The sequence below is a fragment of the Lissotriton helveticus genome, chromosome 12, assembly GCF_964261635.1.
Source record: "Lissotriton helveticus chromosome 12, aLisHel1.1, whole genome shotgun sequence".
In the NCBI taxonomy this organism is placed as follows: Eukaryota; Metazoa; Chordata; class Amphibia; order Caudata; family Salamandridae; genus Lissotriton; species Lissotriton helveticus.
In genome coordinates, this window is record NC_136073.1 from 766124577 (window position 1) to 766137913 (window position 13337).

The window sequence follows — 13337 nt, forward strand, 5'->3', positions numbered from 1 at the left end:
ATCCCCTCAATACTTCAGCCTGCATTTTCGGGAAGCGACGTTCTGAACAAAACGCAACTTACAAGGCCGAGGAAGTCTATGGCGTCACTTCGTATACAAACGGCGGCCTTCCTCCACCTCCCCTCTCTCTGCCCCTCCTCAGCCCCCTGCCTGCTGCACCCCGTCCCCAACTGAGGCCCCGGCTGGAGGGGCACAAAGGCCGGAACAGGCCGCAGCCGGGGCCTCGAGTAGGCCACTCTGCCGCTTCCCCGCGGCCGCCTCCCTCCCGGGGTGCCGTTCTTACCTGCTGGACGGGGGTGTTGGGCCCCGGAAACCTGCTGGAGCCGTTTCGGTAGGGTGAGGGGGCCAGGAGCCGGAGCCGGAGGCGGGTCCGGGTGGAGTGCGGCCGCCGCGCTGTGTCTGTGTCCGGGCTCCGGGGGCGGGGAAGGAGTGGGGAGGAGCCGTAGGAGGAGTGGAAGGCGGGGGACACCATGAACTTTCCAAAGGCGTAAGAGAGAAGGGACTTATCTGGGCCTGTTCCTAATGGTGTCCCCATCCCACAAAGACAAGCATACGCTTATGATGGATGGTTAGTCCTGTGAGCTTTATCCTTGATGTATTCTTATTGATTTGGAAAATGTTTACTTGTCATGGGTGGAGGGAGTTAGTGTCCACGCTTAAGGTCTTGCTGTGATGGGCAGGTCGCTGATTTCCGTTTAATGAGTCAAATGGATTGCTAATAACGTGCGTGGGGGGAAGAATATTTACCATTTACTAAGTGGAGATTCCCCCAGGGACGAGCATTTGATATGATATACCATGTGAGTAAGTTTCCCCACCTTGGCCCAATACACCTTCACGCATGACTCAGATGGAGACCCACACACAAGGGCGGAAGGTGAACCACCATCTCGTAGGTTCCCTTCACACACAGTGATTGGAACTGAGCAGCAACCTGTCTTTGTGTCGGATCTCCTCGCGGAGACGCACTTCGCTGCCTCGGAGGTGGCGGATACTGGCCTTCATCTCCTTCATCTTGACTTGCATCAGGGCGATGATGTCGCGCTGCTCGTTAAGCTTTCGCAGCAGCTCCTCGGCCGTGGTACCCGAGGACAAGGAGTACGAGTGGTCCGCGGAGGCAGCGCGGGCACAGGCCGGGGCCCCCTGGCGAGCATCTTCAGGTGTGCCCTCATCCTCCCGCACCAGCAGCACCCTGAGGGGCCGTGATGGAACCGTCCCCAGTAAAGTTGCTTCCTCGCCTTCTCCTTGCACCGTTAGGTCGATTGGGCGTGTCTCACTGTCACCCACAACCACAACTTCCACCTCATGGGGCTCGTCATGCTGCGACTCTCCTCCGCTGTAGAGCAGGGCTGGGGCCGCCTGCTGCTGTGGCGGGGGCTGCAGGGCTGGCTGTTTGCGTCCACGGCCGCCCCCACGGCGGGCCCGGCGCTGCTCGTTCACCCCTCGCAGAGGGAAGATGGTGGGCACGCGTAAACTGTAAGTCTTGCGGCCGCCGGGGAAATGCAGGCTGCAGAGTCGATGGCCAGACGTGGGCTGAAAAGTGCTGAAACAACCGCTGACGCCCGCGCGGGACACATTCTTGAGCCAGAGCCAGAGCCGACGCAGCTCCGGGTCCTTGGGGAAGGTGTAGAAGTGCAGCTCCCTGTCGCGGTGCGAGTCAGAAAGGCGGGTGCCGGCTCAATGCCGGACCAGATTCGGGGGCGTTCCCGGCTTTCGGCTGACGTCACGTGACGTCGGCAAAAGCCAAAGAATCGCGGGAACGCCCCCGAATCTGGTCCGGCATTGACGGACAGGCCCCTCGTCCAATGGCTAGGCTCCATTTATGGAGCCAGCCAATAAATGACGAGGGCCGACCCAAAGCCACACTACAGATCTCATCAGGATTTCGCCTGCGCGAAAAAGATGCGCAGAGCGCATCTTTTCGCCAGGCAAAACCTAATAAATGGGTTGCTTATACATCCTGTGTGAGTAGACAGCATATATCCTACTGAGTACTCATGTAAAAGGAGAAGGTGTAGTCTGTTTTGTGGTAGCAGACAACAAAAATTAACTGTGCTGATGTTTCAGAATACTTCAGGATTAGTACAAACTAAGCACATTTTTTTGTAATTCTGAAGTGTGGTGCAAACATATATTTTAATACAATCAAAACACATCAATGCACTATGTGATTTGCTAACATTATCGTTTGTGTGCATTAAAACCATATTTCGGGGCAAAGGTAATTTCCGTTGAATATGTGTTGTAATGGCAGTGTGCTACCTTGACATGCATATTCCGCACTATGATCCTCCTCTCCACTCTATGCCCGTCCACTCCATTCTACGACATGCCACTCCACGCCCCCCCACTCTATGACCCTGTGCGACACGCTACTCCACCAGTCCTCCATGCCATTCCAATCTACACCACTCACTACGACACATGCCACTATACTTTCCAATGCACCCCACTCTGCCCAGTCTACCCCACTCCAATATACCTCACCTCAAGTTACCCACCCCACCCCACCCCAATCTAACCCACCCCACTTTAATCTGCCCCATTCTAACCCAATATACACCACTTCACTTCAATTTACCCCACTCCACTAAGATCCAAATCTACCTGACTCCAATCTACCCCTCCCCAAATTACTCACCCCAGTTTACCCACTCCAGTCTACCCCTTTTTAATCTACCCCACTGTAATCTAACCCAATCTCCCCCACTCTAACCCTGTCTACCCCACTCTAACCCTGACTATCCCACTCTAACCCAAATTACCCCTCTCCACTCTACCTAATTTACTCCAATCCACTCTACCCCACTCCACTCTACTCAATGTAACCAAATCAACCCCACCCCATCTACCCCACTCCAACCTGATCTACTGCACTCCACTGAAATCTACCCCACTTCTTTTTTAATATAAACCAAGGCAAATTAAGCTCTGACAAACAAAGCCTAAAGGCTCTCTGAAGCTCCAGACCAATTGGCTTTGCCAAATCTTATTATTACGTTTTTGTTTTTGGCATCTTTTAGTATTATGCACAAAGTCTGTGTGGGTGACTACAATATCTTTCAAGCAAACTACCAGGCTTTGTTGCTACCAAAGGATGCAAAATTGTACTGTCTGAAATCTTGATACTTTGATGCCTAAAACGTCTTTACATATTTTTCAAACGTTTCCCATTCCTATGGATATTGGGGGGGGGGGGGAAAGCTGCAATAAAGGGGGCAGTACTCATCAGTATTTCACCAAATAGGCAAATCTCCCCAGCATTCTCCAAGACATTATTTGCAACACTTTTCAGGTACTTATTTAATTAATCCTTTCATTGATGATCTCAATATTTCCTTTCCCAAAGTATGTCGGGTGTCTTATGTTTTGATGCTAAAGTGTCATTGGAAGTGCGTCTGTAACATTAAGATCTGGTGCCCGATTTAAAATCCTGGATTTCACTCAAATTCTGCCTAGTCCTATGTTTCTGCCCACACTGGTCTCTCTCGGTAATACCCATTGGAATTTGCATTGGCAAAATGTTGATGATATGGAAATACTGCGAGTTAAAACCTGTTGGAAGGACGATTCCCTCACATTATTTCCCCATTTTATTCCCAATATCTAGTGGGAAAACTTACAGATCTGGTGCAGAAAGCGTTTACAGTATTTCTCAGGGTATTTTGTGTCTTGTTTTAACTCTTCCACATGCTGGTAAGGCATGGCCTGCGTTTTTCTCCCTCCCCCTCACTGTTTGCCTAATTATTATGTTTTGCTTATATATTTTTTACTTTCTTAGATCCTGCTATGTAATGCAATTTTCTCTCCTGTGTGTATGTAAAACGCCCTGATACCCACGGGTCAAGCTAGCGCTATATAAAACTTTAAAAATAAATAAATGGGTTGAATTTTGTAAAACGTTCACTGTCAAAATGTTTCCTCCGCACGATGCAGTAATAATACAAGCATTATGATTTTAGGTTTCATTCCTTATTAAGTTCAATATTTATGTTCTGTACCAGATATATGCAGGCATTAGAGTGTGTAGTTAATATCAAAAGGGAGCCCCTTTAAAAGCAGCCGTTTTGTATTTAATTTTTTTCTACGCATTTATTTCAACATCTTCATTGAATCAATGCTGAATATATGTAAAGTGTGGCTGTTGTAGATGGGCACTGGCAATACAGCAAATTATGTTCAGACATCTTAATAGTCTATATTGTATTCATCAGTTATTTTTTTTTTACTGCCGCTGAACAACTTTTTTAGATACAAAATTGCCTTCTCAGTTTAAAGGCCTTACCTTGGTAAAGAACACTTTGCATGCTTAAACTCTGTGTAGCCACCTCACTTTCGATTATTGCCATGCTCGCCATATCGGTGGCTCTTAAAAACATTTCGTTTCTTTGGTCCAGGTAAACAGTGAATCAAAAGCCAATGTAACCTGTCTTGTGTACAGCCATGATGGAGCAGGTAAGACCATTGCCGTTGTCTTACAATTTCCAGTTCATTTAAGGTGTAGTGGAATATCTGTTCATATTTAATCTCTTTGAGCTAGGTATGGTTTTCTGACTTTTGTCTTCTAAAGTTATGTCTCTAACATGCTCATTTTAGTGTACTGTTTGCTTTCTTTTTTTTAAAAATAGTTGAAGTGTTTATGGAAATCTTTTTTTAATATTGTGAGTATTGCTGAGAAAGTTTACTTTTGATTTTATACACCATTTCAGTTGATGGTTTAGGGAATTTAAATGCAGTGCTACAAAGAAAATCAGCGATTTGGCAATATAAATTTAGGCAATGTGGATCCCTTTATTGGTATACATGGGCCCATTTGTTCATTCTTACAGGCATGTTTAGGCCATTATTCAACTGCACTCAGGTTTTGTGCCCTTGCGCTTTCTGGTGCAAAGCATTTTTGAATGGGATGTCCATTTTCTCTCTTTAGGGGGTTCATGTTTCTTGGAGGTTTCTATTTTAGGCTTGAGAAGGATCCCTTTTGTTGATGCAGTTTATTTTCTTTGTGTTCTTTAAATTTGTTGAACTTTACATCATGATAATGCCTGTTCCTGCCATTCAGCATGAGATGCCCTTTCTGGCTTGGCTTTAGATCTAGGTCTGCCTGATATCCGAGAAATTCTGAGACTCTTTGGACCCTTACTCCAATCTTTTCCTAAGGTGTCCTTTGGGACAGTACCCATGGGTACCTCAAAGACATCATCTGAGGGAATTAAGAGTCCTCCAGGATTTTGTTAGTACAGTTCTTTCCTAGATGTCATTTGTGAAGTTTTATCAGTGGCCTTTACAGCGTGGCACCATCGGAGGGCTTTTAAGGCCACATTCTACTTTTTCTTATTTTTTTTTACTTGCTGTTGCTTTTTCATGGAAATAATCCATGCTTTGGCCCAGGGTTTCCTGTTCCCTTAGACTTACCTGTGCTTGCAGGCCTGCACTGAGTTAATTGACCAAGCTTGCCTACAGTACCCCTTTATAACTGAAGGCCTTGCCCTTCACCCTAGCCAACATTCATACCGTTGTTTACTCACAGGCCAGATATCACCATGATTTGTAAACACTATTATGTCTCTGCCTCAGGGCAGCATCTTGGAACACTCTTAGCAAAGAGAAATTGGTATTTTCGGTAATAACACCATGAGAAATTTTAAGCTAATTATTCTAAAAAGGATTTGAAAGCTCTACAGATATTTTTTTAATCCTCATTTAAAAAAATGAGCTAGATAAGACAATAACCCTATGTATAAAAATTCTGCCTCGTTCAGTGGCAGCAGCTATTAATTTCCTTTCTCGTATGGGCAGAATGCTAAAACTCCTCCGCATTTATTTAAACAAATAATTAACAACTTAGTTGCTGTGCACGCTACAATAATATCCATAAATACACAAGAAAAAGTAACGCATAATTTTACCATGATGTAACTACTATCCGATTGTAACATTTATTTTTAAGCCAAATACAACAAGCATTTACAATGCAACGGTTTCGCCTTTGCAAAAGTTAGAGCTATTGGCATTGTAAATGACAACATTTTTATTCATGTGTTGGTTTTGAAAACAGATAAATAAATGGCATTGTCATTTACAATGTCAATAGCTTAATCTCTCGCAAATGCCACACACACACACCCCCACAGAACGCCAGGCGAAACCTAAAAAACATTCCTAATTATGTGCATGCTTGCTTACCTCTACCGGGCATGTTGCAAGTTTGGAAACAAACGTTCACAAAAACAACAACTCTATGCCTCATCATATCAATCACTTAGGCAGTTTTGTGTATCAACTTTGATTAGTCCCGGACAGACTTGTCAAAAGGTCCCCCACGACAGTCTTGTCAAAAGGTCCCCCAAATTGCTTCAAGCCTCTTCCCTTGCTCACATCATCTCTTGAACAAACAAGGGAGACTACCAGTAAGAAGAACATCTTGTTATCCCAATAACGATAAAGAAACAGCCCCATGAACAGATATAAACCAGGAACGTCCTGAAATACTGCAGAGCGCAGCCTTTCACACATCCTTCTCTTTCTCTGTAATCTGCCTAACTCTGATGCAGCCAACTTCAGTTATGAAGGCATGTCAAATCCTATGAAGTCCTAATACTCAGGAATGTCACAAGTTGGGTTATGGAGGTAAAGACTAGTTTAACTAGGCGGCCCAATTCTGGGGTGGGGTTGCAGGATACCTCGGAGGAGCTGTGCCAAGGCAATCAGGAGTTTCAACTTACCCTGGGTGCAGAGAATGTGGCTGGTCATATTGACTTTGAATTTGTACACATGACAAGCTATAGGTCGCAGTAAGGAGGGCTCAGCTTAACTGAATGACCTACTTACACAACCACCTGGTGAATTTTAGAGCTCTGGCAGTGTACCTTGGTATTAATGGTTGTGGTATATAGGGCTGCTGTTAATTTTCAGTAGCCTTAACGACAGTGTGTATCTGGTCTAAGACCAGTTCTTCTGTATTAATCATGGTGGTTTTGTTGCCTATGCAAAACTGCCAACTTCTCAGTTTTGGGGACAAAAAAGTTCTCTGGCTGCTCCCAATGAGTTGGGCCTTATGTTTCCAAAACAATAGGGTTCTGGCTTGCCGCTGATGTTTGGAGCACTCATCTTTCTAAACAGTACATAATTAGGAGGCTGACAGAGCCTTCTGTTGGAATTACCATAGAGTTCTAGTCTTGCTCATAAAGGTTAAGGTCTTAAGTGTTTTTGAATGTAGGGTGGTAGCGGGGAGTGCATGGTGCCCTATAGAAAGGCTGTAAAGTTGAACAACAAAGATGACATTTAAGGCTGCAGTGACATGCTACCTTTGTGTGGACAAAGGCTCAGAAGACATGGTGTATGTAAAACGTTGAATGGGGATGGTGTGAGAATGTGATGCATGTAACATTGGGGCATGTGTGCTGGCTGAAGCCTGGCAGTTAATTACAGGTGGAGGGGGGGAGCCTTGATAGAGCCAATAGACTGTGGCTATTAACAAGGGACTATTAGAATAAACACGGTATTTTCTACTTAATAGCCTCATGACTCTTCAATACGAAAGACTCCCCCTTGCAGCTACAAAAGAGCCATTGTATCATAATTGGGGCCGGGCATGGTAAACCAATGGCTAAAAGGATTAACAACTGCAGGGGAATATCCGTCCGAACTGGTACAAAAAAAAATATATGAACGCAGTGAACAGAAAAGTACAGTATTGATATCAGCAAACAAACAATTTGAGCAGCTGCAGCGTTTACCTCCTTCGTGTAAAGAGATAATTCCAAAGACGTTGTCTAGCCTACACTTCAGTTTCCCCACACCACTGACAGCGTGAATGAAGAGGCGTTGACATAGGGGGCGGGGTTAGGGAGGGGCGAGAAGGAGGGAGGAAGGATGGGAGGCGTGCAGGAACAGGACCTCGCCACGTTTTTGGAACAAGCCTCAAAGAACCAGTGACAATCCTGCCCACACCCACCTCCATGTTGTAACAAGTCTCACCGTCACGCACGCGAAAAAACAAAACACACTGCTACGATAAAACAGCCAGATAAACGATTCCAGAGCGTCGCATATCCCAACAAGAACCAACTGTTCTGTCAACGTAATAGCAATGAGTACCGCTCGATCCAACAAGAAGAAACATGCACCACACCAGCCTCAGTAAGAGACAACAGCATTTAATGGCAGCTCTCCTCAAACAAGCCAGGTCTACTTAGAGCGCGTTCCTTACCTCCCGCCAGACTTAAAACCAGAGTTCCTCTGCTTTTACCCGCGACTTAACCGGCTTCAATAAGTGAAGGCAACAAGTCAGGTCCCGGGCCGCGCTGTGATTGGCTGACGTCACGGGGGTGTCCCGGCCCGCAGCCAATCACAGCGCGGCCCGGGAATGACGTCACGGGGGTGTCCCGGGCCGGCAGCCAATCGCAGCGCGGCCCGGGACAAAGGGGCGGGGCTTACAAAAAGCACCAGAAACGCCCCCGAATCGCGTTTTCGTGAGAAAGCGCGATTGACAGCCTCTGTCTCCCAATGGCTAGTCTCCATTTATGGAGCTAGCCAATTGGAAACAGAGGCTGTCCTAACCTCACTACTAAAAACAAAAGATTTCGACTGGGAGGGGCTTCGCCCCTCGCCAAAAGTCGAAACCTAAAAAGGTATGTATGAGAAATCTGTTTTTCTTTTAATTGAAACATAGGAATTCCAATAATTCATGTAAATGCATTTCAGGGACACAACTGTCTTATACTGGAGTATGTCCAATTTTGCATTGTTGTTCATTTTTGCATTCACATGGTGTACATCATTCTGCTATCTAGTGGTGTGGTTCAGAATTGTCTCTCTTCCCAGCCCCCGCACCCTCTGGGCATTTCTAACTATTTAGTGTTATGTAAATCCTCTTGTGATGTCACCGATACGCCCTGGAAGCCCCTCTGCTTGATCACCATTTTCATATTGTTTTACCCGCTGTTGGCTCTGAAAGTACAGCCGAGAGCTCGGAAGTCGTTGGAGAACTGAAGAGGCATCATTGCCAAAAGTCGACCGACTTTGAAGGAATCAATTTAACACAGAAGAAAACTGAAGTTTTCGAAGTTCTTTTTATTCAAAGACATCAACATGACATGAACATGAGGGGATGAAGCATAACCGCTTCAGTCCGTCCCATCGTAGGTTCGCTTAGAAAGATGGCTCACTGTCCGCAACCTTTGTTTGCTGAAAGACCTTAGATCAGAAGGGTGTAATGTGTTCAGAATTCCTGCCCAAGACCCTGGAAACAGGGTATAATGTGATATGAAGGTATCACCAAAGGTATTTCCATCTACCTGAATATATATTTGTAACCTAATACATAGTCTTTAGTAAAATACTTTTCATTTTTAAAGAAAAAGCACTGACTGGACAATAATTTGAGTATTGTCATTGTGGGTCATTGAATTGAGATTACTAGCCCATACCACCTCCTCAGATTAGGCCTTTGACTGTTCTGTTTCGTTACCCTGAGAGATCAAGTGCTACAATGGGGCACTTTGTTCCCATTAAAAAGACAATTGTCAACTTATTACTTGCTCAGGACTCTCATCTTTCAGAACTAATAGCCCAAGTTCTTGCACCCACTAATGGTAGTGGTCTGCAAGCAAGTATCACTGGAATCTTTAGTCTTGCTATGTTATGAAAACTGTGAAGGACGTTCAATTTTATTCTCATATTTTTAGCACTTTTGTTTACTTTAATAGAGGATTGGGAAGTCTATCACAGAGAAGACAGTTTACAGCTATCATGTAGAATGACTATCAGAATTCTCATAGCATAACTACTAATCAGAAATATCTGCTCCTAAAACTGACACTTGCTACCCTTGACTAGAAATACATCAACTGAGACACTGATTGTATTTTATTTTGTTTTATACAGAACTCCTCGCCAGTTATAATGATGAAGATATTTACCTTTTCAACTCTTCTCACAGTGATGGCGCAGAGTACATCAAACGATACAAGGGCCATCGCAACAATGCCACAGGTAAGGCACTTTTCTGGCAAGGATTTTCAGTGGTTGGTGTTTACAGCGATAAGGATAAAAATCGAGATCTTGCTCAATGAGGCTTGTGAACCTCGAAAAGGTGGGGGCCTGAGGTTAGGCAAGCCCGTTTGTTTAAAAATATATGTTAGAGACGTGTTTGGCTGTAGATACACATACCTTGCATTCTCCTGCTGTCTAGTGTTGGGTCTAGATGTTCACAAGTTGTATTTCTTCTAAGATGTCTTCCGAGTCACGGGGTAAGGTGATTCCTCCTGGTAATAGCTCACATAAACATCACCTCCATTGTTAGATTGTTTTCTTTCCGCCATCAAGTGTGGTAGTGTATTGCGGCTCCCCAGTTTGGGACCGTTTTCGGGATCCTTTCATTGTGCAGTCCACTCTACCCTCGTCGGTATTGTTTCAAATGTGTTTTCCATCCCTCGCGTATCGATAATCAGAAGACTTTCACCAATTCGGGTCAGAACACTCCAATCGCGGCCATTTGGCCCAGCCCACTTGGGTTAAGTTACACTCCTTACCACCTCCATCGAAGATAATTAGCTGACGGGACGGACTCCTTTTCAGTTCTGCCCACTCCAAATACCCGTGAACCGACCCTCGAAAAGTCTGTTATCTGTGCTTGTCGCTAGAGCACAAAGAAGATGACTGTGGGCCGGTCGGTGATTTCGATGTAAGAAGTTCTTGCAGGACTGTCAGGCTCAACGCAGCGAAATGCAGAGGCAGAACATGCTCTCAATATGTTCGACCAAGAAGATATCAAACAGGAAGAGGAAGACATGGGTGCGTCTGCTGCTGAGGAAGAAGGGGTCTTTTCTGTTCAAGATTCCGACTCTGAACTAGAGATTAATTTGGAGTCCATGATCTACTGCCTAGTCAAGGTGTCGTGAGTACCCAAACCCCTCACCTGTCCACACAAACACAGTCCATTCCTGTATAACAAAAGGTTTCTGGGCAACCACTGCCATTTCGCCATCGTAGGCACCAAGAGTCAGCTTCCAACACCCCGCCCTCTGCACCAAAAGCACAGGCAAAGCCTTCCAGCTTCGCTCCGAGCAGAGACAACACCTCTTCGACTCCTAAACTATTGGCACTGAAAGAGAGAACCACTTTGGTTACAAAAATTTCAGCATCGAAACAGAAATCGGCTCCTACAAAACTCCCGGAGCCCATTTTGCAAACTATGGAAGAAAGACTCGATCCAGAGCACAAGAAAATTCACATTCATCCAGAGACTGGATACACTATAACAAAACCAGTGTCAGTATCATCCCAAAAGGAAAACCTTTTTCCAATAGAACATTCATGAGAAAATAGCTCTAAAGAAAAAGGACATAGCTACCAGTCCCCTGCAACCTTTTCCTCCTCCTTCTCCAGCACCACATTCACTGTACCTTTGGTACCTCATTCATCTCAAAACTCTCTAAATCTCTCACTCTGGGTTCTCCTCACGTCGACGTAGATTTCATGGTTGATGATAATTATCCAGCTCCACCAGACCCCTGGCGGGATTATTATATAGATCCTACACAAGAGGCAGATTCTGATCTTTATCCTGCGAAACGATCGCCTCCAGCTTACACTTTATACCAAGAGCTTATAGCTAGAGGAGCTGTATATCATGGGGTCACTTTACACAAAGAAGTCTCAGAATTAGACTTTTTATTTGAAACATTAGGAAATACACACAGAACATCTGTGTCTTCCGATGTTAAGATATGATGCGCCATGCAGATTATATTTTTAAAGCCTGTGCATGCATTATTACACCTAGGTTGGAAAAAAGTATAAACCACCACCATCTGACCCAATTTTTATTAGAGATCAGCTTCCACTAGAGTCAGTAGTTGTGTATAATGCTCGTCAAAGAGCGAATTTACAAGTCACAGGTGACACACCATGACCTGACAACGAGTAAAAACGCATAGATGCCTCCGTTTACTTGCCAGATACGACAGAGCTAACTTGGATGATATGGAGGAATAAAATGTCCACAATATCTTCCAGAGGAGCATTAGAAAAAGGGTCAGGAGTTAGTGCAGGAGGGAAAATTACTTTCCAACTCCTCCATCAGGTGTGAATTAGATGCTGCTGATACCGCTGCCAGAGGGATTTATACCAGTGCCGTCCTACGAAGGCACGCATGGTTACATATATCTGGTTTTAAACCAGAGGTTCATCATATGTTATTAAATGCCCCTTCTCATAAACCGCAGCTCTTCGGCCCACAAGTGGATGAGTCCTTAGAGAAGATGAAAAAAGATACAGGAGTGGCGAAATCCATGGGAGGACTTTAAACACCCACCAATGGAGGCACCTTTTGTCGCTCATTTTACAGAGGAGGTGCAAAGACCACTTCCACAGAAGCCACCATATCCTCATGTGGGACACGAGCTCAATCCTCTCCATCCAGAGGATTTTACAGGGGCAACTATAGGGGTAACAACTCCAAAGGTCAGGGTAAAGGTACACCAACCCATACCTCCCCATCTGGAAACAAACTGTGACTCCATAATCATTCCCTCCGACCATCCTAAACATGTCGAAGGTTGTTTACAGCAGTTTGTTCCGACTTAGCATTTAATAATATCAGACAAGTGGGTGTTGGAAATTGTCCAACATGGTTATTGCCTGGGCTCACTAGCAATCCTCCCACTATTCCACCTCACACTGATAGACATTCTCTGGAACTTCAGCAAATGCTCAAACAGGAAGTACAAGCTCAATCAAAGGAGCTATAGAGCCAGTTCTGTGTGTGTGTGTGTCTGTCTGTCTGTCTGACTGTCTGTCTGTCTAACAATTCAGCAATACTTGTATAGTAATAAATCACTGAAGGCCACTTGTATTACAGACCATACACCCAAATGGCTTCATACAAGAATCTTTTATTTTCCGGAACAAGGAAAAACCAAGTAATTGCAGGCAGTTTGACCCATAGGCTGCATAGGAATAACTGTCCTAAGACAGAAAAGACAACTGGCACCTTGCCTTTAAGATTTACAAGAACCTGGGCACTTTGCTTTTATGAACCTCAGAGAGCACTCTGCTCCCAGTATGCACCACAGGTGACAGTTAGGTCAATTCTTTTTTCCGGCTCCTTCTGTGAGGATCCTGGAGCTTGAGCTCAACAGTTTTTTGACTTTTTAGTCAGAAATTGATATTTTTCTTGCTGTTTGGCAATTTTCCTGTGCTGGTAGAAGTTTTGTCTTCTTTTTCTGACAGAAATTGTTCATCTTTTTCTGTCAAAATGCCAGCTCTCTTCAGAAAATGTCCATCCTGTGGTAAGAAGATGGCTATTTCGGATCCACACTCTGTGTGTATTGCCT

General features: G+C 44.9%; 2 protein-coding genes across 4 annotated transcripts in view; one reads left to right on the forward strand and one right to left on the reverse strand.

The window, feature by feature from the left end:
• Positions 1-13337, forward strand: part of DCAF8 (DDB1 and CUL4 associated factor 8) — a 317296-nt gene that overhangs the window by 130509 nt on the left and 173450 nt on the right. For all 3 annotated transcript variants that reach the window (XM_078670069.1, XM_078670070.1, XM_078670068.1), the window contains 2 exons: positions 4398-4455; positions 9886-9993. In XM_078670069.1, coding sequence (XP_078526195.1) covers positions 4398-4455; positions 9886-9993 — 166 coding nt within the window. The remainder of the gene's footprint in view (positions 1-4397; positions 4456-9885; positions 9994-13337) is intronic.
• LOC144799276 (THAP domain-containing protein 11-like) lies at positions 587-4358 on the reverse strand. Its single transcript, XM_078670518.1, has 2 exons — positions 4286-4358; positions 587-1676 (listed from the first exon to the last, which is right to left on the reverse strand). The coding sequence occupies exons 1-2, from the start codon at positions 4356-4358 to the stop codon at positions 904-906; spliced, it is 846 nt and encodes a 281-aa protein (XP_078526644.1). The 3' UTR covers positions 587-903.

Bases quoted from the DNA above. Each gene is read 5' to 3' on its own strand.
- LOC144799276 (XM_078670518.1), bottom strand. From the start codon at position 4,358: ATGGCGAGCATGGCAATAATCGAAAGTGAGGTGGCTACACAGAGTTTA. The intron at 1,677-4,285 runs GTAAGGCCTTTA...TCCGGCATTGAG, and splicing joins GCAAAGTGTTCTTTACCAAG to CCGGCACCCGCCTTTCTGAC.